At 41.3% G+C, this 26,137-nt stretch overlaps 1 protein-coding gene across 10 annotated transcripts in view; it reads right to left on the bottom strand.

Annotated features, from left to right (window-relative positions):
• Positions 1–7,858: 7,858 nt before the first annotated feature.
• The window catches only part of tfcp2l1 (transcription factor CP2-like 1), a 52,342-nt gene continuing 34,063 nt past the window's right edge, over positions 7,859–26,137 (bottom strand). For 7 of the 10 annotated variants that reach the window (XM_073026798.1, XM_073026841.1, XM_073026815.1 and 4 more), the window contains 5 exons: positions 25,045–25,135; positions 22,656–22,762; positions 19,494–19,636; positions 11,870–11,921; positions 7,859–8,896 (listed from right to left, as the gene is read on the bottom strand). In XM_073026798.1, coding sequence (XP_072882899.1) covers positions 8,859–8,896; positions 11,870–11,921; positions 19,494–19,636; positions 22,656–22,762; positions 25,045–25,135 — 431 coding nt within the window. In that variant the 3' untranslated portion in view covers positions 7,859–8,858. Of the gene's footprint in view, positions 8,897–11,869; positions 11,922–19,493; positions 19,637–22,655; positions 22,807–25,044; positions 25,136–26,137 lie in introns of those variants that run through there. The other 3 variants (XM_073026828.1, XR_012096065.1, XR_012096064.1) reach the window with 3 other exon arrangements.

Here is a 26,137-nt window from a genome sequence, read left to right as displayed (position 1 = left end):
GCTGCACCATTTCATCATGGCTGATCCAATTTTCCACTCAACATCAATCTTCTGCTTTCTCCAGGTATCCTTTCATGCCCTGACCAATCAAGAATCTATCAACCTCTTCCTTAAATATACATAAAGACTTGGCCTCCACAGCTGCCTGTGGCCAAGAAATCCATAGATTTATCACCCTTTAGCTACAGAAATTCCTCCTCATCTCCGTTCTAAAAGTATGACCCTCTTTTCTGAGGCTGTGTCCTATGGTCTTAGATTCTCCCACCATAGGGAATATCCTCTTCACATCCACTCTATTGAGGCCTTTCACCATTCGATGTTTGAATGAGGTCGCCTCTCATTCTTCTGGAATCATTTTCATGAACCTCCTTTGAACCCTCTCCAGTTTCAACACTTCCTTTCTATAATAAGGCACCCAAACCAGCTCACGATACTCCAAGTGAGGCCTCACCAGTGCTTTATAAAGTTTCAACATTACATCCTTGCTTTTATATTCTAGTCCTCTTGAAACGAATGCTAACATCGCATTTGTCTTCCTCACCACAGACTCAACCTGCAAATTAACCTTTAGGGAATCCTGCACAAGGACCCCAAGTCCCCTTGCTTCTCAGTTTTTTGTATTTTAAATCCCTTTAGAAAATAGGCAACCTTTTCATTTCTTCTACCAAAGTGCATGGCCATACACTTCCTGACACTGTATTCTATCTGCCATTTCTTTGTCCATTCTCCTCGGACCCCTGGCACATATGGCATGGCATACAGGTCATTACAGACTTCAAACCACCTAGTACTGTGCCCCCTTCCAGCTCTGCTTCCCTCCCTGATGAATTCAACTACTTCTACGCTCACTTTGACCGAGAGAACAAGGAGGTCACCCTCAAAGCGGATCTCCCACCTGGTGAACTGCCTCTCTCACTTTCCACCCCCAATGTTTCCGCCACCCTGAGCAGGGTGAATGTATGGAAGGTAGCTGGTCTGGATGGAATACCTGGCTGTGTGCTCAGAGTTTGTGCAGGGCAGTTGGCCAGGGTCTTCACGGACATTTTCAATCTGTCCCTGGTCCAGGCAGTCATCCCCACAAGCTTCAAGATCGCCACTATCATTCCAGTGCTGAAACATTCCACTGCCACGGGCCTGAATGACTTCCGCCCAGTTGCACTCACCCCCATCATTGCAAAGTGCTTTGAGAGACTGGTTCTATCACCCTGGACCCCCATCAATTTGTCTAATGCACCAACAGGTCAACAGAGGATGCATCTCAACAGCACTTCACTCTTCCTGACCCACCTGGACAGCCCCAACTCTTACATCAGATTGCTATTCATTGACTTCAGTTTGGCATTCACTACTGTGATCCCATAAGACCATAAGACAAAGGAGCAGAAGTCAGCCATTTGGCCCATTGAGTCTGCTCCACCATTTCATCATGAGCTGACCCAATCTCCCCTTTAGTCCCATTCCCCCGCCTTCTCACCATAACCTTTGATGCCCTGACTACTCAGATACCTATCAGACAGACAGACATACTTTATTGATCACAAGGGAAATTGGGTTTCATTACAGCCGCACCAACCAAGAATAGTGAAGAAATATAGCAATATAAAACCATAAATAATTAAATAATAATAAGTTAATCATGCCAAGTGGAAATAAGTCCAGGACCAGCCTATTGTCTCAGGGTGTCTGACACTCTGAGGGAGGAGTTGTAAAGTTTGATGGCCACAGACAGGAATGACTTCCTATGACGCTCAATGTTACATCTCGGTGGAATAAGTCTCTGGCTGAATGTACTCCTGTGCCTAACCAGTACATTATGGAGTGGATGGGAGACATTGTCCAAGATGACATGCAACTTGGACAGCATCCTCTTTTCAGACACCACCATCAGAGAGTCCAGTTCCATCCCGACAACATCACTGGCCTTATGAATGAGTTTGTTGATTCTGTTGGTGTCTGCTACCCTCAGCCTGCTGCCCCAGCACACAACAGCAAACATGATAGCACTGGCCACCACAGCCTCGTAGAACGTCTTCAGCATCGTCCGGCAGATGTTAAAGGACCTCAGTCTCCTCAGGAAATAGTGACGGCTCTGACCCTTCTTGTAGACAGCCTCAGTGTTCTTTGACCAGTCCAGTTTATTGTCAATTCATATCCCCAGGTATTTGTAATCCTCCACTATGTCCACACTGACCCCTGATGGACATATCCACTGATGGAAACAGGGGTCACCGGTGCCTTAGCCCTCCTCAGGTCCACACCAGCTCCTTAGTCTTTTTCACATTAAGCTGCAGATGATTCTGCTCGCACTATGTGACAAAGTTTCCCACCTCTGCCTTAACCTTCAATCTCTGCCTTAAATACACCCAATGACACGGCCTCCACTGCTGCCCGTGGCAACAAGTTCCACAGATTCACCACCCTCTGGCTAAAAAAAAATTTTTTGCATCTCTGTTGTGAATGGGCGCCCTGCAATCCTCAAGTCATGTTCTCTCGTACTAGACTCCCCCACCATGGGAAACAACTTTGCCACATCCACTCTGTCCATGCCTTTCAACATTCGAAATGTTTCTATGAGGTCCCCCCTCATTCTTCTAAACTCCAAGGAGTACAGTCCAAGAGCGGTCAAACGTTCCCTCTCATTCCCGGAATCATTCTAGTGAATCTTCTCTGATCCCTTTCCAATGTCAGCACATCCTTTCTTAAATAAGGAGCCCAAAACTGCACACTCCAAGCTGACCACCAAACTTCGCCAGCTTGGTATCAGCTCATCCCTCTGCAATTGGACCTTAAACTTTCTGACTAACAGACCCCAATCTGTTAAGTTGGACAACCTCTCCTCCTCCACTCTCACCCTGAACACTGGCGTGCCTCAAGGCTGTGTGCTGAGCCCTCTTCTGTACTCTCTTTTCACCTATGACTGCGTTCCTGTACATGGTTCTAACTCCATAATCAAGCTTGCAGATGACACCACGGTGGTTGGCCTGATCAGAGGGGATGACGAGACGGCCTGCAGGGATGAGGTCCAGCACGAGGCCTCATGGTGTGCGACAACAACCTGGCCCTTAACACCCAGAAGACCAAGGAGATCATTGTGGACTTCAGGCATGCTAGGAGCCACACTCACGTCCCCATCTACATCAACGGAGCTGTAGTGGAGCGTGTATCAAGCTTCAAATTCCTTGGTGTCCACATTTCCGAGGATCTCACCTGGTCCCTGAACTCCTCCATCCTGATCAAAAAGGTGCAACAGCGCCTTTATTTCCTGCAGAGCATCAAGAAAGCTCACCTCTGTCCCAGGATACTGACGGACTTTTACCGCTGTGCCATTCAGAGCATACTCACCAACTGCATCTCAGTGTGGTATGGCAATTGTCCCATATCGGATCGCAAAGCACTCCAGCGTGTGGTGAAAACTGCCCAGCAGATTATCAGCACCCAATTGCCCACCATTGAGAACACCTACCATAAACGCTGCCTGGGCAGGGCGAAAAGCATTATCAAGGATGCATCTCACCCTAACCATGGACTTTTTACTCTCCTCCCATCCAGTAGGCGCTACAGGAGCCTCCGCTCCCACACCATCAGGCTCAGGAAGAGCTTCTTCCCTGAGGCTGTGACCCTGCTGAACCTCACATCACAGCGCTAAGCAGTATTGCACCCAAATTGTACTGTCTCAGTACTTATATATTTGTGTGCTGAAGCACTTACTTTTTATTTGCAGTTATTTTGTAAATAACACTATTCTTTGCATTTCTGATCAGATGCTAACTGCATTTCATTTGGCTTTCTATCTGTACTCGGCACAATGACAATAAAGTTGAATCTAATCTAATCTGTCTGAGCCCTCTGTAGCCTCTATACTTACTCAAAACTACCTGCTCCTCCAACTATCTTCATATTGTCTGCAAACTTTGCAACAAGCCATAAATAACTCCAATATAACTCGGAGTCCTGCCATGTGCAGAAGTTCGCTGATGACACGGCCATAGTGGGGTGTGTCAGGAATGGACAGGAGGAGGAGTATAGGAAACTGATACAGGACTTTGTGATATGGTGCAACTCAAACTACCTGCGTCTCAATATCACCAAGACCAAGGAGATGGTGGTGGACTTTAGGAGATCTAGGCCTCATATGGAGCCAGTGATCATTAATGGAGAATGTGTGGAGCAGGTTAAGACCTACAAGTATCTGGGAGTACAGTTAGACGAGAAGCTAGACTGGACTGCCAACACAGATGCCTTGTGCAGGAAGGCACAGAGTCGACTGTACTTCCTTAGAAGGTTGGCGTCATTCAATGTCTGCAGTGAGATGCTGAAGATGTTCTATAGGTCAGTTGTTGAGAGTGCCCTCTTCTTTGTGGTGGCGTGTTGGGGAGGAAGCATTAAGAAGAAGGACGCCTCACGTCTTAATAAGCTGGTAAGGAAGGCGGGCTCTGTCGTGGGCAAAGTACTGGAGAGTTTAACATCGGTAGCTGAGCGAAGGGCGCTGAGTAGGCTACGGTCAATTATGGAAAACCCTGAACATCCTCTACATAGCACCATCCAGAGACAGAGAAGCAGTTTCAGCGACAGGTTACTGTCGATGCAATGCTCCTCAGACAGGATGAAGAGGTCAATACTCCCCAATGCCATTAGGCTTTACAATTCAACTGCCAGGACTTAAGAACTTTTTTTTTTTAAAGCTATTATTAATGCTTTTTGAGTTAGTGATTTAGGTGCATATCATATTATTACTGAGTTAAGTATTGTATGTAATGAGTTTTTGCTACAACAAGTGTATGGGACATTGGAAAAAAATGTTGAATTTCCCCATGGGGATGAATAAAGTATCTATCTATCTATCTATCTATCTATCTAAATTCCATCATCCGAATCATTGACATATAATGTACAAAGTATCGGTCCCAACACAGACCCCTGTAGAATTCAACTCTTCACTGGCAACCAGTCAGAAAAGGCTCCCTTTATTCCCACACTTTGCCTCCTGCCAATCAGCCACTGTATTATCCATACTAGAATCTTTCCTGTGATACCAAGGGCCTTTAGTTTCTTAAGCAGCCTCATGTGTTGCACCTTGTCAGAGGCCTTCTGAAAATCCAAGTACACCACATCAATCAAATCTCTTTTGTCTATCCTGCTTGTTTTTTCTTCAAAGAACTCCAACAAATATGTCAGGCAAGTTTTTTACCTTGCTGTCTATGATCTATTTTATCATGTGCCTCCAAGTACCCTGCAACCTCATCCTTAATAATCAACTCTGACATCTTCTCAACCACTGAGGTCAGACTAATTGGCCAACAGTTTCCTTTCTTCTGCCTCTCTCCCTTCTTGAAGAGTGGAGTGACATTTGCAATTTTCCAGTCTTCCAGAACCATTTCAGAATCTAGTGATTCTTCAAAGACTATTACTAATGCCTCGATGTTCTCTTCAGCAACCTCTTTCAGAACCCTGGGGTGTACACCATCTGGTCCAGGTGACTTATTTACCTTCAAACCTTTCAGCTTCCCCAAGAACCTTCTCTCTAGTTATGGTAACTTCACACACTTCATGACCCCCTGACACCTGGAACTTCCACCATACTGATAGAGTCTTCCACAGTGAAGACTGACGCAAAATGTTTATTCTGTTCATCCGCTATTTCCTTGTCCCCAATTACTACCTCTCCAGCATCATTTTCCAGTAGTTTGATATTCACTCTCACCTCTCTTTTACACTTTATGTATCTGAAGAAACTTTTGGTATCCTCTTTAATATTATCGGCTCGCTTACTTTCATATTCCATCTTTACCTTCTTATTGACTTTTTAGTTGCCTGCTGTTGGTTTTTAAAAGCTTCCCAATCCTCTAACTTCCCACTAATCTTTGCTTTATTATATGCCCTCTCTTTGGTTTTTCTGTTGGCCTTGACTTCTCTTGTTAGCTATGGTTGTGTCATTTTTCCTTTAGAAGTGTGTGTGTGTGTGTGTGTGTGTGTGTGTGTGTGTGTGTGTGTGTGTGTGTGTGTGTGTGTGTGTGTGTGTGTGTGTGTGTGTGTGTGTGTGTGTGTGTGTGCCCGCCCTGTGAGGGCAGGGTGGACATTATAGGCAAAAGGAAGCAGCACCAATGTGTCACCTGTATAGTGCAGGAAGAGTTGGGAGCATTACCACTGTAGGCTTGGAACATGGACTGTTCCAGAAAGGAAGCACCTTCCAATTTGCTTCCAGGAATTCCAGCCGTTGCTGCTCTGCCACCATCCCTGCCAGTGTTCTTTCCTAATCAATTTTGGTCAACTCCTCTCTCATCCTTTTGTAATTCTCTTTACTCCATTATAATACTGATACACCTGATTTTAGCTTCTCCTTCTCAAATTTCAGCATGAATTTGAACATATGATCACTTTTCCCTAAGCATTCTTTTACCTTAAGCTCTCTAATCGTTTCTGGTTCATTGCACAACACATGGTGGAGGTTGAGAGAATGAATTGCTGGATACAGAGACTTGTGGCCAAGACAAGGAGAATTCTATTCCTGTTATGACAGTGGATAGAGGGAGTGAGAGCAGATATGTGGGATATAGAGGATACAGTATATGGGTGAGGGCAACATTGATGATAGTGGAAGGGAAAACCTGTTTTTTTTAAATGAAAGGGAATCTCAGATATTTTGGAATGTAAATTGTCATCAAGAGGCAGAAGAAATGTGAAAAGGGAATAACATTTTTACAAGTGACAGGGTGGGAAGAGGTCGAGTCCAGACAGCTGTGAGACTCAGTGGTTTGTAAAAGATAACACGAGTGAATCTGCAGATGCTGGAAATAAATAAAAACACAAAATGCTGGCAGAACTCAGCAGGCCAGACAGCATCCACGGGAGGAGGTAGTGACGACGTTTCGGGCCAAAACCCAGGGTGTGTGTCTCCTCCCATAGATGCTGTCTGGCCTGCTGAGTTCTGCCAGCATTTTGTGTTTTTATTTGGTTTGTAAAAGATGTTGGTATATAATGTTTCCAGAGATGGAGACAGATCAGGAAAGGACAGTAAACTTGAGGGCAGGGTGGACATTATAGGCAAAAGGAAGCAGCACCAATGTGTCACCAGTATAGTGCAGGAAGAGTTGGGAGCATTACCACTGTAGGCTTGGAACATGGACTGTTCCAGAAAGCTGGTGTAGATGGAGCTGGGAGCCATAGAGTTCCTATGGCTACAGCTTTGGTTTGGAGAAAGTTGGAGGAGTTGAAAGAGAGATTGTTCAGGGTGAAAATGAATTCTGCCAGACTGAGATGGATGGTGTTGCAGGGGAACTGGTTATGTCTGTTGTCCAGAAAGAAGTGGAGAGCCTCAAGGCCTTCCTGAACCACTCCTATGCGCCTTGGAAAATAAAGTATATTTGTGTAAACATTGTAGGCAAGTGTGTTATTAAAGTAAACATTATGTTGAAATTTAAGGAAATATTACCTTACTAAAGATGATAATAATTAGCAAACTGCATGACCTTTTGCATTTTGAACAATTGTACAGATTAATTTCTTTATGCAATAAAAGTATTCAAATTAGAATTGGCTGTGTGAACAGAAAGGAGGTCTAGTGGTCCTCTACTATGGTGAGATGGACTCTTGTTTTCAGAATCTGTTTCTTCTTTACGATCTTATACCTTATTGTTCACCTGCACTGCACTTTCTCGGTAGCTGTTACACTTTATTCTGCATTGTCATTGTTTTCCCTTGTTCTACCTCAGTACACTGTGTAATAGTCAAAGACTTGTACAACATGTACACAGTAATGATCTGATCCGTATGAACAGTATGCAAGAGAAGCTTTTCACTGTACGTGACAATAATGAACCAATTTAAATTTTACATTGATGCACACAATCATACCAATGAATTACTTATAAAATCATATTTATTCAGTGTTTACAATGTCACAAAAGAAATTTATGTCTTTATCTCATACCCAGACATCATTTGGTTAATTCAGTAGAAAATAAAATTAGGTGCTTGAGCATACATTCACCAAATTCAGTAAGAAAAAAAATACATTCTATACCTGTTCCAAAAAATTACTGAAGGGTAAATTTAATGTCATGGTGTGCACCTAGACTCCCATCTGCTCAAATGTGACACCATAGAGCAAACTGTATTTTAACTATCTGAACAATTGGAAAATGCTCATAACCACAAGCTTTAGAAAAATAGAAGTTCAGTGCACTGTCACTGATCTCTTCCTATAGGAATGGAAACAGACAGAAATGTCCTGCATAATGAAAATAAACAGGTGGTTAAAAATGCCTCGGCCCCATTAACTGACACAAAGTCTGAACATTGCAGAATGCTATGGTTAACTTGTAGGCATTATCATCACAAGAAATCAATCTATTTAATCCCCAGAACACAAAATGCTACAGTATTGCAGACCAGGGCTGCAAAACCACTTCATCGTCACTGGCTATCCAATAATTCAATGTCCATTATTATTATATCTAATATCAAATGGGGTTTTGGGATGACAGCAATTATTTTTGAGCATTATTTCTGTCGTTTTCTTTTTACTTTTCTTGAGATCCGCAAATATTACTATTAATCCCAAAACCCAAAGGGAGTGGGGAGAAGTGGTTGTTGAGCCCAACAGTAAAAAACAAACAAAATCACTAAAATTATACCATGTAAGATAGCTGAGATAACATGAAGCAAAGCTTTTTGCCTTGTCCTCAGTGAAAAAAGTCTTCTATGCCTTGAGGATTTTGGATCATCTCAGTTTTAGTAGTACAACCAATTCTTTTTCTTTGGCCTGTTTTCTGGGTAGTTGTCCATGTTTAATAAAAGGATGTCCAAACAATGTGCAATCTGAATCTGCCTCCTGGTATTTGAGGGATTGTCCACCCTATTCACTTTAAGATGATGTGGTATCCATCACTTTGCTCAGCTGTGAAGTATACAAGGTTTATTATTAATAAATAGTGAACTCCAGTCGGCAAAGAAGAAACATGTTTAACCATTTTTCAATTTACAACATCACTCCCACAAGAGATCATCTGTAGGGTACAAGCTTAATGGCGGAATTCTTAGCAGTGTGGAGGAACAAAAGGATCTTGGGCTCCATGTCCATAGATCCCTCAAAGTTGCCATGCAAGGTGACAGGATGGTTGAGAAGGCACATGGCGTGTTGGCCTTCATTAGCTGAGTTCAAGAGGCGCGAGACAATGTTGGAGCTGTATAAAACTCACAACATTTGGTCACCACATTGTTGAAAGGATGTGGAAGCTTTAGAGAGGGTGCAGAGGCAATTTACCAGGATGTTGCCTTGATTAGAGAGCACGTCTTATGAGGATAGGTTAAGCAAGCTGGAGTTTGATGGAGGTGTACAAGAAGATTAGAGGCAGAGGATAAGTGGATAGCCAGAGAGTTTTTCCCAAAGCAGAAATGGCTAATACAATGGGCATAATTTTAAAGTGAATGGAGGAAAGTATAGGGGAGAATATCAGGGAGAAACACAGAGTGCTGGGTTTGTGGAATGCACTAGGGGGAGGGGGTGGTGGCGGAGGCTGATACATTAGGGTAATTTCAGAAACTCATAGGAGTATGGATGAAAGAAGGAATGGAGGGCTATGTGGGAGGGAAGGGTTAGATTGATCTTAGAGTAGGTTGAGAGGTTTGCTCAACATCATGGCCGAAGGGTATATACTGTGTTGTAATGTTCTCCGTTCTATATCACATTCCCTAATTATCGCAGTGAATCACATTATGTGGGAGTTGTGTTCCTAGAAGGCAGTTCCTATCACGATTTTCCAAATTGCAAAGCAACATTCATCTATGCATGCATCAGGAAATGAAAGTTAAAAAACACTGTTGATTTATTTACTCTCTTTAACACAAATTCCATGGGAACGGGACTGCCCTGTTATCAAAAACTATTGGAGGGGGATACACAATGCCCTACAAGACATCTTTAAATGTGAAATACCCTTAGAGAGTAAGACCATATATTTTGGATATATACCTCAAGAATGGTTGAAAAAAGATAAATACTTAATGAATATACTGTTGGTGGCTGGTAAAAGACTCTTACTAGGAAATGGTTATCACAGGAGAGCCCAACTTTAAATACATGGATGGAAATTACAGTGGACATTTACAAAATGGAGAAGATAACAGCTGATAACAGAGAAGTTAACCATAAGCTGGAACAATTTGATTCATACTGGGAAAAATGGTTTAACTACATAATGCCTCATAGACCTGATTTTATTCTCACAAATCAATGGATCTGTTGTTAAAAAAAAATCACTCCCTACTTGTACATAGTTCTTTCCTTTTGCTTGTTTTTTCTTTCCTCTCTTTTCTATAAGTGTATACCTCAGATATGTACTTTGTGGAGATTTGTGATATATGTGATTATATGATATATATGTACAATGTCTGAAATACATCTTATGGAAATGTTTGTTTGATGATGAACTTCAATAAAATATTACACAAAAAAAATTCCATGTGAACAAGTTGTATCCATATCTAAACGTGTTTAGGTAATGAGTTGTGAATTCTGTAAGGGTGTATCTGACATACAAATGGCCATAATGAAGTCACTGGCACCCCTCTTTTCCTGCTCTGTCCAACTACTACATTCTAACATTTTGCTCAGTTAACCGAGTGACCAGGAAATTCTTCAATTAAACAGTAGTGAGGAGTTATACTATGTCATATAAGAGCATGCAATTTGATTCCTTCCCTATAAGGAAGCAGAGTATTATAATTCATATCACAATTATTGGCTGGTGAGTGAGACAAGGTTAAGATGGGGCTTCCCATTTTAGACCAGAAGATATAGGAGCAGAATTAGGCAATTTGGTGCACTGAGTCTGCTCCGCCATTTCATTTTCCCTCTCAGTCTCAATCTCCTGCCTTCTCCCTGTATCCCTTCATGCCCTGATTAGTCAAGAATCTATCCACCTCTGCCTTAAATATACCCAATGACCTGGCCTCCACAGCCACCCGTGGCAACGAATTCCACGGATTCACCACTCTCTGGCTGAAGAAATTCCTCCTCATCTCCATTCTAAAAGGATGCCCCTCTGTTCTGAGGTTGTGTCCTCTGGTCTTAAACTTGCCAACCATATGAAACATCCTCTCCACATCCACTCTATCGAGGCCTTTCAACAGTCAATAGGTTTCAATGAGGTTGCCCCTCATTCTTCTGAATTCTAGTGAGTATAGGACCAGGGTCATCAAACGTTCTTCATATGACAAGCCTTTCATATCCTGGAATCATCTTCGTGAACCTCCTTTGAACCCTCTCCAATGTCAGCAAATCCTTTTTTTTGATAATGGGCCCAAAACTGCTGACAATACTCCAAGTGAGGTCTCACCAGTGCTTTGTAAAGTCTCAACATTACATCCTTGCTTTTATATTCGAGTCCTCTTGCTAACATTGCATTTGTCTTCTTCACAACAGACTCAACCTGCAAATTTACCTTCAGGGAATCCTGCACGAGGACTCCCAAGTCCCATTGCACCTCAGATTTTTGAATTTTAATCTCAGCATTTGGATAATCTTTGGTTAAGCATATTTTTATTGATTTATTTAGTTACAGGTACAGCGCAGAATTGGCATTTCCATTCCTTTGAGCCAGCCGACCAGCAAACCCAGATTGAACCCTATCCCAATGACAGGACAATTTTCAATGACCAATTAACCTACCCAGTACGTCTTTGGACTGTGGGAGGAAACCATAAAAATCACTGTGGGAGGATGTTCCAATGCGCCTGAGGCATTCTTGGGTTTAGAAAGTGCTGTTGGAACAGGGCCTGTGTGAAACTAGAGTGCATCGTGTTTGCAATAATCTGCCAGTGACATAGGGCAGGGTTAACCACAAATGTAACAAGTTAAAGTTAATCGTACCTTTCAAGATGCAGACGACAAAGCAAATCTCATTGCATAAATTTTTAACCATCTGGAAATAAAAGGATGTGTATTAGTCTGAGGTATTATGAGCATCTATTCCATAAGCCCTATAATGGACATACTGTATCTACTGCCACTTGGGAAGTTTTTTTTAAAGGAGACATGTGTTTCACCTATATTAAATCACTGATGCTACAGATGCCATCGTAATGACCTCATAGCAGGTTTGTTCTAGACCCAGTGCCCAAAACAATACTAGAGAATGAACTGAAGCCACCGTACTTTTAATTCATGGAACTACTTAGACTGTTCGCATCTCCTGTCAGATTAAGCATTATCATTATCAATGACGAAATACCAACAGTACACTTACTCAAGGTATGCTCTTGTACAAATTAAGTGCTTGAACATTGAAGAAAATTCTTGGAATTGGAAATTTGCGGCAATACAAAGTTCCTTGGCAGCGGTAACAAACTTAGATATATTACAATTACATCAATCTTTAGCTGTACGCTGCATCATCCTAAAACCCTGATAAGGAAGGCAGTGGCAGCTGCAGTGTTGGGCTATACAGACCAGTCGGTTCCAGAGTCAAGTCGTATATAATGCAGTTTGCTGATCTTAACTTGGCCTCAGCTGGTTCCCAATGCTCTTTTAGCCTTGTGGAAAAGGGAGGGAAGAAAGAGAGAGAGAAGGAGAGAGAAAAAAAAAACAGGCAACATTCTTCTTTCTGATCAGCTCAAAGTCCTTCTAGAAAGTAAGTTTGTGGATACCAATGAAGAATTACTAAGTGGATTACTCTCAATAAAAACATATCAACCAATCCAATATCCTACAACACCCTCACCGGTAGCTTCCTAAAAATTAGAATGATAAGCTCATTAAAAACGGACAGCGGATTTCCAGCAGGATATGATTTATTCCTGGTGTTCGCGGAGTTTAACATACATACTTTTTGCTCCTTTGTGTACAACAGTTCAAGCTAAAAATGAGAAACCTGAAGATAAAATGCAGACAGGAATAGAAATAAGATGCAACTGGAATTTATATTATTATCATCCAAAATTGTAACATCAAAAGAATTTTAAAAAGCCAGAGAGCATTTGTTCCCTAGGAATAGCTCTCAGAATTACTGAAATTGAACCCTAGTTACTGACTTGCAAGTGACACTGCACTGGGACAATACTAGCTAACTTAACCATTCAGCCAAGTCTACCAATCTAGATGTGACATCTTTATGAGAAAAATGATCATGATTTCAGGATTCCATTGTGAGGAGTTACACAAGCTGCTCACTAGAGTGGTATTGGCCATCGGAAAGTATCCAATGGAAATTTGAATAGTGGAGAGGTCCATTCAGCTCTTGTGTCTGCTTTATTATTTAGTAAAATCCTAGCTGATCTTACACCTCAGTGCTATTTCCCCCTCTGTGCATACATGGCTCCTCCACAGAGAGAGTTAAGTGCACCAGGTTCCAGGGGGTTCACATCACGGATGACCTCATCTGGTCCCTTAGTATGACCTCCCTGAACAAGAAGGCATATCAGTACCTCCACTTGCTGAGGAGATTGGGGCAAGTGAGGATCCCCAAACCATCCTCTCTTAACTGAATTTTATAGGAGGACCATTGAGAATATCCTGCCTGACAAGCTGCATCTCCATCTGATACCAGAGTAGGACTGGAGGTCCCTACAAAAGACTGTGAGAACGGCGGAGAATATCATAGGGCTCTATCCATCGGGGTAAATTTATCAGGAGCGCTGCATATGCAAAGTCCTGACTATTATCAAGGATCCCACCCCTCCATCCAGCATCCTCTTTGCCTTTCTTCCATCAGGCAAGAGAGTCCGGGGCATAAAGACAAGAACGGTCAGGATGGGAAACAGTTTCTTCCCACAGGTTATTAAACTTCCAAACTCCCGACCACGTCTCATTCGAAGTGTCACTGGTGTACCTTAACACTATTTAACTTGAGCACTTAACTTTATTTATTTACGTGTAATTTATTTTGTAGATTTTACTACTTTCCTAAGTTATAATGTGTTACTTGGGCGTTCTGTGTATGACTGCTTTACACTCTGGTTCAGAGAAGTGTCTTATTTGACGGTATACATGTACAGAGTTAAATGACAATAAATTTGACTTTGCTTCAACAATGCATATCCATTGATTCACTATATGCCCAATCTATCAAGATCATTTCAAACATATTCAGCAGTTATATCTCCACAACCCTCCAGGATAGAGAATCCAAAAATACACCACTCCCTGGGTGAGGAAGTTTCTTCTCAACATTGTCCTTGATAGATGTTTGTGACCACTGGTTCTAGACATCCTCGGAAGGGGAGGCTCCAGTCTCCAACAATGGTCACTGGTTGTGTTGCATTTTATTTTATTTAGAGATACAAAGCAGAATAGGTCTTCGAGCTACACTGCCCAGTAAACTCTAATTGAACCCTAGCTTAATCATAGGACAATTTACAATGCCCAGTTAACCTACTACCTGGTACATCTTTGGACTGTGCCAGAGCACCCAGAGAAAACCAACACATTCTACAGAGACTCCTTACAGATGACATCAGAATTGGACAGCAAACTCCAAAGCTCCAAGCTCTAATAGTGCCGCGCTAACCACGACGCTAGCGTGGCGCGTGTATCGCCACCAATTTCAGTGGAAGCACCACTTTCAACAAAGGGTCACCTCACTCGCTGGAGCACGTGTGTACACTCCTAAATCCATCAACATATCAATGCCACTGCTGCTATTGCTTGCAATGCAGGGATGAAGCTTTGAAGGAATAGACTAGAGCAAGGGTTCCCAACCTGGGATCCACGGACCCCTCAGTTGGCCTATAAAAGATTGGGAACTCCTGGTCTAGAGAAGGCTGCATTCTGCTTCCAAATCCTGAAGGTCCAAGCCAAAGCCATTAGTCCTGAAAAATATGGTACCAGCTTCTACAATGCAAGCTGTCTTTGCTGGCTGTTGTAACACAGGCAGACATTCATACATGAGGGAACATGCAAATGGAGTTCAGGTGAAAGAATTGCATGCTCTATAATGGGATTACAGACAGTTTCCAACATGTGCAATCTTCTACATTTTAGGGAAGTGAACTAATTTACAAAAAAAAAGCTGAGGTGCATTCAACACAACCAAATGTTTGGTTATGATATACTGCATCTTCATCACATCATTTCACCCGTCCTGCACCTGGCCAAATATGCAGCAGATGCAAGTCACAGGTAGTGTGACTGGTTCTGGTGATGAACCACAACCCATACTCAGGCTGCAGGAGTACCAAACATGGAGCAGTCACCTACCAATATTCAACTGCAGTAGCTTCAGAATATGAAAATAACACGAGGCAGACATAACCGGGAGCCAATACTCACACCACATATACTTCTGATGAACAATGAAATTCCATACTTGACTACAAAATGCTTTTTGGATTGACTACAAAACTTGCTTAGCGTTTTGTTTTAGATCACGCTTTAATGAACATGTTTTCGTGCCCTGTCACACGAGAAAACAAAGTGCATAACAGCGATACTGACAAAAAGGATGCCCATCCTGGAAGCACCACAGGGAGAACAGTTGTAGCTATAAATCCATTGTAATTGTTAGCCTTGAATTAGAGACTCTATTCTTAACTTGGGGTCAGAATTTCATGCGTCTATAGAAAAGCAAAAATCTGCAGAAGCTGTGGTGGGGGGGGGGTGTGAGAGGGCATTAGATTGAAACAAGCAAGGCTCCCCACCACCCCACCCCAAATTCACCGAATTTTACAGGAGCAGCATCCAGTGTCCTGACAAGCTGCATTTCCATCCAGTGCTGGAGCAGCAGCACATCAGACCAACAGACTGATCTGACAGGATCGTAGGGATCTCCCTACCATCTACCGAGGACATTTATCAAGAGCGCCATGTATGCAAGGCCCTTAATATTATTAAGGATCCCACCCATCCATCCAGCATCTGCTTTGGTTTTCTGCCAACAGGCAGGAGGCTCTGATGCATAAAGACAAGAACGGTCAGGATGGGAAACAGTTTCTTCCCTCAGGTCATTAGGCTTTTGAACTCCCTGCCACACTGCATTCAAAGTGTCACCAGTTAATCTGTTCCATACCTTACGATATTTAATTTATGAACTTTAGTTTATTTTTGCATAATTCATCTGTAGATTTTATTCTTACTTTCCCAAGTTGTTGTGTGTTCTGTGTACTTTAGAGCTTTACATCCCGGTCCAGAGAAACATTGCCTCGTTCGATGGTATACATGTACACAGTTAAATGACAATAAAGTTGACTTGACTAGACAATAGTAAAAGATCAAATACAGTAGCTCTGTTTGAAGAGGGGAAGGTTGTACTACATCCTATCCATCACTTACTCTTCCAACAACACCACTAATGTAATACTAAACATTTATCATGTCACTGGTAGCTATGAACTAATCTATCGTCACACTTATTTCTGCTACAATAGGATTATACCTCAAGTTCACTGACTTTCATAATGAAAACCATTGTATGAAAGGAATCAGTTCTAGCGAAGTTATTTGTGGAGTCAGATCTTGTACTGTATATACAGTAGGACTGGTCCACAATTGTGCCATCCCACACTGCTATCACACAGTATTCTTCAGTTAGCAAATTAAAGACAGCCGCACAGAATCTCAAAAGGACAGCTGGTCCCAGCAAGTAATCAACACACGTCTGCATTACATATATTATGCTACATGAGTCAGTCGAGTGTCACCTCCTCTTAACAGTTCATCTTCTTGCATCTACTCAGCGTCCAGCCGGAATGGCTTCTCCTACTACAGAACACTCCAGAACTGATTTCCAATCTGGCACAGAAGCCGTAACTCATCGGTAATTTACCATGGACTTCTCACTAAATGTCCAACATGGACTTAGCAGCCATTAAATTGGGTCACAGAACACCAAAGGACACAATTTAATTATCGAGATAGAGCATGGAATACGTCCTTCCAACCTTGCGACCTATGCTGTCCAGCAGCCCCCAACTTACCCCCAGCCTAATCACGGGTCAATTGACAATGACCAATTAACCTAACAACCAGTACGTCATTGGACTGTGGGAGTGATGCACCATCAATTACTCTCGGAGACTGGGAGTGAACGATAGGCTTTTATTAACAGCAAAAGGGAGCACAACATCTCAAAGACTGAGGGAGGAGCAATGCCTCCAATCGCCTTTATACAGGGGTCTGTGGGAGGAGCCACAGGAGCAGTCAGCAGAGGGCCGTGTCCAGACAGGTATACATAGTTTACCACAGGGAGGAAACTAGAGTACCCAGAGGAATCCCACATAGTCATGAGGAGAATGTAGAAACTCCTTACTGGCAGTGGTGGGAATTGAACCTGGGTCACCAGTACTGTAAAGCATTGTATTAACCACTATGCCACCATGCAATCCAGAGAGAAGTACTAATCTAGTGATCCATATAGTGTAATAGATCAAAGATGCAATTTCTGCATGCTAGTGTCAGTGTAACAGTCTTGCAAAGTTCTTATTTGAGAGGTGCAGTTAGGACTTGTAAATCTGAATGTTAAAACAAACCTACTGTAAGATTTTTTTTTAATTTATAAAATCTTCTAAAAATTGTTAATGTCCTAAAAGCATTCATCACAAAAAAAATAAACACTGCAGAGTATTCAGTCAAGATGACAGCCAAATATGCAATATGGATACCAAAAACCAAGTTCCTCCAAAACCCACTGCCTACAGGTTGTGAAATCAGGCTAACAGTTCTCACCACCCAGGTTTGTAAACCATATTGCTTGGCATCTCATACACTGTGACATTGCAGAAACTCACCCACAGCCTCTGATGACGTTGGTCTGTGCTCCCTTCTGCAGCACTACTCTGAATGATATTTTTGAAGCAATGAATATATTTTTAATCCTTAATAAGTACACTCAGCCTTAATTTTGCTCTTTTGTTTTATAAAGTAAGCAAATTAAAACAGACTAAATTAGGCCAATAAGAAAAGGAAGTGGGCAACAAGGAAGTAGCCAGCTCACTCCACTCAATATGAATGTGAAGCATTTTTCCATATACAACGCAAAATTCCTACCCAAAGATAATGCACACTGCAATTTTGTAACATGGGAAATGTACAAAATATATCCATTTTTATAAACTTATTTTTGTTCATTTCCTATGATTTATCCATCGCTTCACCAGAGGCATTATAAACTAGGAGGCAAGGTAATATGTTAATATATGGCTGTTGCATTTAATTTAACAGCCATCTGAAAACCCATGCTCCAGTATAATTTACACTGTAGAGCATCTCAACATTATTTGTGCCATCAGTGTGAACAAAGCTGCAGAGGACCCCTAATCCAAACCCAAACCAACAGCCTTAAAGAAGAGCATTCGATGTTCATGCAGACATCATAAATGAACTGTTTCGATTTCAAGAAGCTTACCACCGTAATTCAGTTTAGACAAACCATAATCAATCATTAGTGCCCCAATATCAGAAATAAACAGCTATAGCTACAGGAGTACACACATAAATCTTAGTTTACCTGCCCCAGTATTAAGATATAATTAACATGTTTCCTTCAACGAAGTCCAACTAATATTTAAGTATTCATTACCATGATCGTGCAACTTTCAACGTTGCAAAAAATGATTAAGTTACTATTTTTTTTTTTAAGTTGCAGATTGTTATCCAACAGGCTACTGTGTAAGATCTACTATGGGTCAAGGTTATCTGCAGATGATTTCTTGCTTTAAATATAAGAGGTGAATGAGAAAGGCCAACTTCATTGTTCAAGACACCACAGCGATTACGGAGGACACATAAGCAAGATTTACCAAACTCTGATTTAGATGATGAATATAATTTGATTTTGTTTTTCAAAATACCTTAAGATTGCAGAAGTCCAAGGGGGTAAAAATAATTTTGGAGGATGTAGAGAGAGAGAGGCTCAAGGTGGGCTGGGAAAGAGAAGGGAGAAGGGAAACGAGAGAAGGGGAGAGAGAGGAAAGGAGGAAATGGGAAAAATGAACTGGTTTTTGTATGCAACACACACAAAATGCTGGAGGAACTCAGCAGGTCAGACAGCATCTACGGAAATGAATAAACAGTCAATGTTTCGGGTTGAGTCCCTTCTTCAGGACTGAGAAGGAAGAGAGAAGATGCTAGAATAAAAAGGTGGGGGGGAGGAGGAGGAGGATAACTAGAATGTGACAGGTGAAACCAGGTGTGTAGGAAAGGTAAAGGGCTGGAGGTGAAGGAATCGGATACGAGAGAAGAGTGGACCATAGGAGAAAGGGAAGAAGGAAGGGACCCAGGAGAAGTGATAGGCAGATAGGAAGATGTTTAATGATAAAGTGGGGAATAAAGAAAGAGGGGAGGGTGAGGGAATTTTTCTTTTATTTTTGTTTGCTTGTGCAGTTAGAGGTAATAGCCCAGTAAAGAAATAACTAATACTTGGAACCTCAAAATGGTTTGAAATTGATGCAATTCAGGAGTATTCAAATCCCAACAGAAGATTCAACAGAAAGAAAACATTTTTCTGTAAAGTTGAGTGTTGTCTCAGCTGCCATTCTGTGCATGGACCTCTCTCAGATCTCACCTCATCACTGACAAGCACGTGGATCCCACTGGGTCCCTGTCTGTAGATCTGGTTAATCTGCTGCGGAGAAATGCTGTACATTTTTGCTATTTTCTCAGTTAATTCTACCGCTGTCAGCTCTTCCAAAAAGATTGCATGGAATACTGGAGAAACCGGGAAAAAGAATTTCATCACATAAACAACAGTTCAAAAAAGAAACACAATATATATTTGGATTCGTTTCGTTCCCCATTTCTCCCGATAATCCAACTCATGGTTTTGCATGGTACTGTGGGTGTTCGTAGGCCTTCTGTATCTCAAAGAATCAATTCTTCATGGTCTCTTTAGCAAATGATCCATAAAACACTAGCTGCACCTCTTAATCATACAGCCCCTGAGGAAGTCGTATCGTGCCTGCACAAGCTCTTTACCAAATGCTGCACAATCCATCCATGTCCCACCATCTCCCCTCCATCCTGCAAGGTATTTTTGAGTATTCATTGCATAACTTTTTGCAAATTGCTATCAATTCTTCCACTCTCCAGCGCGCATTAGATCAGAAAAGTTCAATGCAAGAAAATGTGACTTCTCGTTTTCCCTCTGGAAGGATTTTTTTTCGTTCTCTACTCTATCAACACTTCTTTTAAGTTTCTGTCATTAACAAAGAGAGGAATGTTAACTTCCTGCACATAACTAAATCTCTCAGCGTTTGTATCTTTTTGGTAAACTTTTGCACCTCTCCAAAACTTTGGCATTCGTCCTAGGATGTCGAACATAATGCTCCAGTGGAGGCCAAATACTATTTGTAAAATCTTAGCTTGACATCCTCATCTTTGTCATAAATGCAATTACTTAAAAGGTCCAGGATCCTGCAGTAAATAGACAGCCCTCTCTTTTCAGAGGTTGTCCCATCCTTGCTAACCTATCTTAAACTCGCTCCAATACAGTATACTATTGTTTTTTACAATACAGTGATCAAAGTGGAAATGTTTTGTCTGCATCATAAACAAAGATCAATACACACTTTCAATTCTAACCAAACTGCAAACCCCTCAGCTTTGACATTAGTATGTCCCAAGACATTACTTAGCTGTATATACCAAACTGCTTTGTTTCCCCAATTCCAAATAGATTCTTACTTTCAAATTAGTACTTCATACGAAAGAAAGATTCTATTTGGCACTGAATCCTTAAATTTCTTAACAAAATGCACAGATTCATGCTTACTTCATAGTAGCATTTAGTTTAAACTGACTTCCCTCACTCTTCCATTCAGAATGTACTACTTCACAATTTTCTACATTATTTTATCTTTCAGGTTGCTTTCTTTGCCTGTTCTTTCCCTTGGGCAGTTTTGTATCCATCTGTCACTGTTCCTGTAATCCCACAAATCTAGTATTTTTCCCCAACTAGTTCATTCTGTACCATGATATCAAATGCTTTCTGAATGTTCACATATGCATTTTAATTGAATGACCTTCCTCAACCTCTTGAGTTTCATATCTGGGAATCAAAGCAAGATCATTAGATATGGTTTGCCTTTTTACTAATTATTATGGGCTGTTATTTACTAGCCCATAACAATTAGCTTTGTCCCAGATTACCAACTCTAAACGGCATCGAAATTTATCTTTGGCTTTATTTTTTTAATTCAAATATAGCGTGAAATAGGCCCTTCCGGCCCTTCGAGCTGCACAGCCCAGTAATCCCCGATTTAACCATCGCCCAATTAGGCGACAACTTACAATGACCAATTAACCTACCAACCGATAGGTCTTTGGACTGTGGGAGGAAATCGGAGCACTCAGAGAAAACCCACGCATTCCACAGGGAGAATGTACAGACTCCTTTCCGATGACATTGGAATTGAACTGTGAACTCTGACGCCTCGAGCTGCAATAGTGTGGTGCTAACTGCTACGCTACCACTGCACCCACTAACGCACAATACAGCAGCAGTTGTACAATATATCCCGCTTCCAAAATTCGGTTCTGCTGACTTATATTGCAAGTACTAATTTCATAAGTTCGTATCCGTATGCTTTTACGTTTCCATCTCCAACCAGTCTGTAGTTTCTGGGTTTATAGCTCTCCCCTTACACCTCCACTTCCATCAATATCCTTTACAGACTGGGAGACCTTTCTTCATTATCTACAGCTAAACTTCCAATCACTTCCTTTTAATCCATTTACACCCCATTCAAATTCTAAAACTACCCCCTCTTCCTTTATGGTGACTTTTAATCTTCAAACTGTAGCAGTGGACATTATTCTGCTCTTAATACACTTTTAAAATGTGCATCGTATTTCTTTAAATTCTCTCCCTTTATGATTTTTGCAAAGCGCAAGTTCCTGAAGCCACTCTTCAAATTCAGATTAGCATTAGAACTAATTCACATAGCTGAATCTACTGATTCAATGATTTTGTGTGCCCAAAACAAAGCCTCCAAAAAATCTTCGATGACGTCACTAAGGTGCCCTACAGTGTGTTAATAATTTACTTCATCGTCCTTTTTCGCATGGTCATGAGACGCGTTGCTGTTCTGTTAACCTTCCTGTTGATGTAAAGGTTTCAGAATGATAAGTAACCATAACCCAGCCCATTATTGTTGGCCGGATCTCTGCAGTATGGTTTTAATTCCAACTCTGCTAAAATATCACACATTCAGTCTGAATGCATGAATGTTATTGTAAATTATCTTAATTTCTTCTATCCTTTCCTTCTACCATTCCTTGAACCCCAATGAAGACAGCACTGAATATATAATGTTAACAATCTCTCTTACAGCAGTTAACCAGTATAATAGCTCTGTGTAGAGAGAAGATCTGAGAACATGGTAAACCCAGTGAAGGAGCTCAATACTGAAGTTCTTACGTCCAGCAACATAGCCCTTCCAAAGAGAAATAATGACAGTAGTTACTGAGTCACTGTCATTGCAGAAGCAGTAAGCTCTGCAAAGAAATACTTCTGCAAACTGTTTTTTCTTTCCATTTGCTTGTTTCATCTACATCCCCAAAACCCTAAGTGTGTTTTCCGGTGACAGGGTGGCTGGGGTCAGTGTTGCAAACCGGGGAGTTTGTAAAAAGAACTTTATTTAATTGAATATCTAACCTCCATCCGGCTCTGTTAGGCTTGTTCAAGGAGGCACTTGTCCTAAGGATAGGAATAACAGGACATACGTACCATATGAAGTGTCGACAACTCCTCTGCTCTGCTGTTTGTGAGGATTATTCTCAAGATACTGCTCAGGGCTCTGACACAAATAAATGGTCAGTTTTGGACGGATGTTTCTGTAATCACAGGTTGCGGAAGTATGGTCATTAGCTTCACTGCTCTAGAACAGAAGTTCATTTAACAGTTTATTACCAAGTGGACAGTATTACACATTTATGCAACAGCTTCCGAACAAGGCAACATACTTGACATTCCATTCACTACAAAATCTTCTATTTGCAATGTGATACTTCGCTGAGACGGCAGCACAGGCTGTAATAGACCAGACACTTGTTTCATTGTGCAACTCAATTGGTGGTGCTCCTCGTCCTTTGTTCAAGGTCTGCTCTGAAGATCTGAACACAGAAATCTAGGCAGCAGCACAGTGAGAACATAACACTCATGTTGAAAATTTCTCTATAGTGAAATGCATCATTTGCGTCAAATCAAATTAGCACAATCGTTGCTGATGTGTTTTGCCAAAAACGACACGTTTCACTGTATCTTTCAACTTACATGTCTAAATAAAGTTAATCTTTAATAATAAAAAAACAATTCCCAGTGTGTTCAATTAATTGAACATAAATTTACCAAATGTAATCAGGATTAGAAATCATGATCACTAGTTCAGTAATTATTTAGTTTACTGATGGCACCGTAATCCTTATCGTTTTTTTGATGAGACTCTTATTATTAAATTTCTGCACTTGACCATGGAGAAATAGAGAATTAATGTTTCAGGTCAGTGACCTTACTCTTTCCACAGTCACCACTGGACCTGTAACAGTATTTATGGTATTTCTGTCAGATATGGACCATTTGGTGCAGATGCTTTTCCTTGCATGAACATTGGAACAGCTGTCATCATCATTTTACTGTAATTGGGAGCTTGCTGTGAGCAATTTTGGCTGCCAAGCTTCAGCAACTGTAATTCCAACATGTTGAATTGGATGCAAAAAAGTCAATATCCTGAGAGATAAAATATACCATTCTTTTTCAGTCTAACTATTTATTAATCAAGGTTAACTTCCAGTAGAAGATGGCAAGTAGATCCCTTAAAGCACATCCTCCAATCTCTGAAATTATTTCATTGAAAATACAACTTAAAATCACAGTAAGGACTGTATTGTAAAGGGATCATCTTCATGCTTGTTGAGTTTATCACCACCACTGTGGCCTGCAGATCTGGCTGCAGGAGCTTTGATTACCACTATGAGAGTGTACCATAAGACTGCAACACTGCGGGAACATGAAACTAAGTTGAACACCGGGGTGGGATTCATGAAGAGCGGTGACAAGTGATGATTGCTTCTCATTCAGAGGTTTGTGATGGCGCTATACATTGGTCCACTTACTGGCAATACTGTAGTATTTTACATCTGTGGAGATGGTATAAAATTGAGCCTTTGGGAAGGGGGGAAGTACTTGGGTGGCTTCTCGGGACTTCACTATTTGCCTGGTTGTGAGCAGCAGCACAGTGCAGCAGAATGGAAGGTGTGCTGCAGTGAAAGGGGCCCCCACACACAAAGATAAGTATTTTAATGCTTGCTCTATTCTGTCTTAATAAATGTTTGTTGTAGGTCTAAATAGATAATTGGTGTTGATGCCATTCTGTCTCATCAAGTTGGATCTGAGAAACTATTGTTTTAACAAAACAAGCATAATAACAGAAATTTGTTCCATTTGATGTGGAGTTTAGTTCACATCCACTACTTGAGTAGGGGAAAAGCGTACTATACAATGTATGATATACCTGTAACTTGATATACCCATGATATACCTATACCACTATTTGAGTCAGGAAAGGATGTACTATAAAATGTATGATACACCTGTACCTTGGTCGGATGTAATAGTACACAAAAAAGAATGGAAGGATTTAGCCTTCATCAAAAGGTGTGGAAAATGAGTTTGAACAAAAAGGTAGGTTTTCAATAATCTATATATTAAAAAGCAAGGACAGGAGAAAGAAGGAACTGTGCTAATGCAAGTGTCTGCAAATTATAGTCAGAATGCTCCACAGGGCATCGGTTTGCAGAGTGCAAATTGTTCAATGTCAGCTTTGTAATCATCCTGTCAGTAAGGTCTGGATGGAGGGCGGATAGAACTGGGATCAGGAGGATGACTGCCAGAGCTGGTTGGGCAGAAGGGCCAATAATAGTTGAACTAAAATATAGAACTTTATATTTTCTATATAGTATAAAATACTTTGAGGAGCCATGAGGAGCTAGAGAAAGACAGCTAGTCAAGTTTGGGGAACTTGTATGCTTATGGAAGGACATGACACATTTACCTTGTATGCTTCTGCACAATGTACTTACAGAAATGAAGTTACTTTCAACAAAGTTTTGTCACTCACCTTCCCTTGATTACATTAAAGAGTCTGATTCCATCTGCAGGACCACAGATCTGGATCAAGTCCTCTTTAGACATTTTCAACATATCTGCACCTAAGGAATTCATTAAAATATTAACCTGAGCGCTTATAATTGCAGGAGAGTAAAAGCAACATTATGTACAATGGAAGAACGTTAGTGGAGTTTATGCAAGGTTAATGGAAAAGAGCAAATAATAACACTGAATTAATTAGGTTCTTGCATAACTGCTTAACCTTCAACAACTTGAACAACAACTTTAAGCCTTGGCAAATATTGGGCATTCAGATCTAATCCATGTTACTTTCTTTAAAAAACAAAACACATAATAAAGTTAATGCAAGATTTCCATCAGGACCCTGTAGAGAACAATATAGTATTTAACGTTCTTTAAGCTTCTTAATCTCATGTTGTTAGCATTTTTTAAAAATTTGCTCAAATGACCTTCCTTTGCACTTTATGAGGACAGAGCAAGTACGCATACACAGTGAATGGTAAGACACTGAGGTGTGTGGCAGGACAGAGACATGAGAATAAACACCCATAATTTTCTTTATAAATGTATTTTTTTTTTACACAATCACAAGATCCTGCTGGTCATTAAGAACTTACAAGTACTGCAGGCCTACCCATCAGTGAGATGCTGGTTGGCGGAGAAACTGAAGGAGTCGGACTTGGTGCAGTGTTACTGCCTGCTTACAGAGAGACGGTGGTGTGCGAAGGAGTTGTGCAGTCTAACAGTGAGCGATCGTCTTAGTCATTTTTCAGGTGGTCGCAAAACCCTGTGGAACATTGGCGGTATGGAATGCTGCAAGTCCGATCCACTGCTTTATTGGCAGGCAATGGGGAACTGCGGGGCCTTGTTTACAGTGAGGACCAGGCATCAAGCCATGATGTCGCCTGTTTGCAGCTGCCCAGAGGGAGGCTTCAAAGTCGGGGACTCCACCAGAGTGGTAGATGCTTAGCATCCATGCTAGAATCGGTGCTGCCAACCCCTCCCAGAGCCCACTTGGCAAAAGACAAGCTGTCTTGCGTCCAACAGCAGACTGCTGCAATATTCATGGACTCGGACTATAT

Source organism: Hemitrygon akajei, chromosome 2 (genome assembly GCF_048418815.1).
Source record: "Hemitrygon akajei chromosome 2, sHemAka1.3, whole genome shotgun sequence".
NCBI classification, from domain to species: Eukaryota; Metazoa; Chordata; class Chondrichthyes; order Myliobatiformes; family Dasyatidae; genus Hemitrygon; species Hemitrygon akajei.
This window is presented reverse-complemented; position numbering and strand designations above follow the sequence as displayed.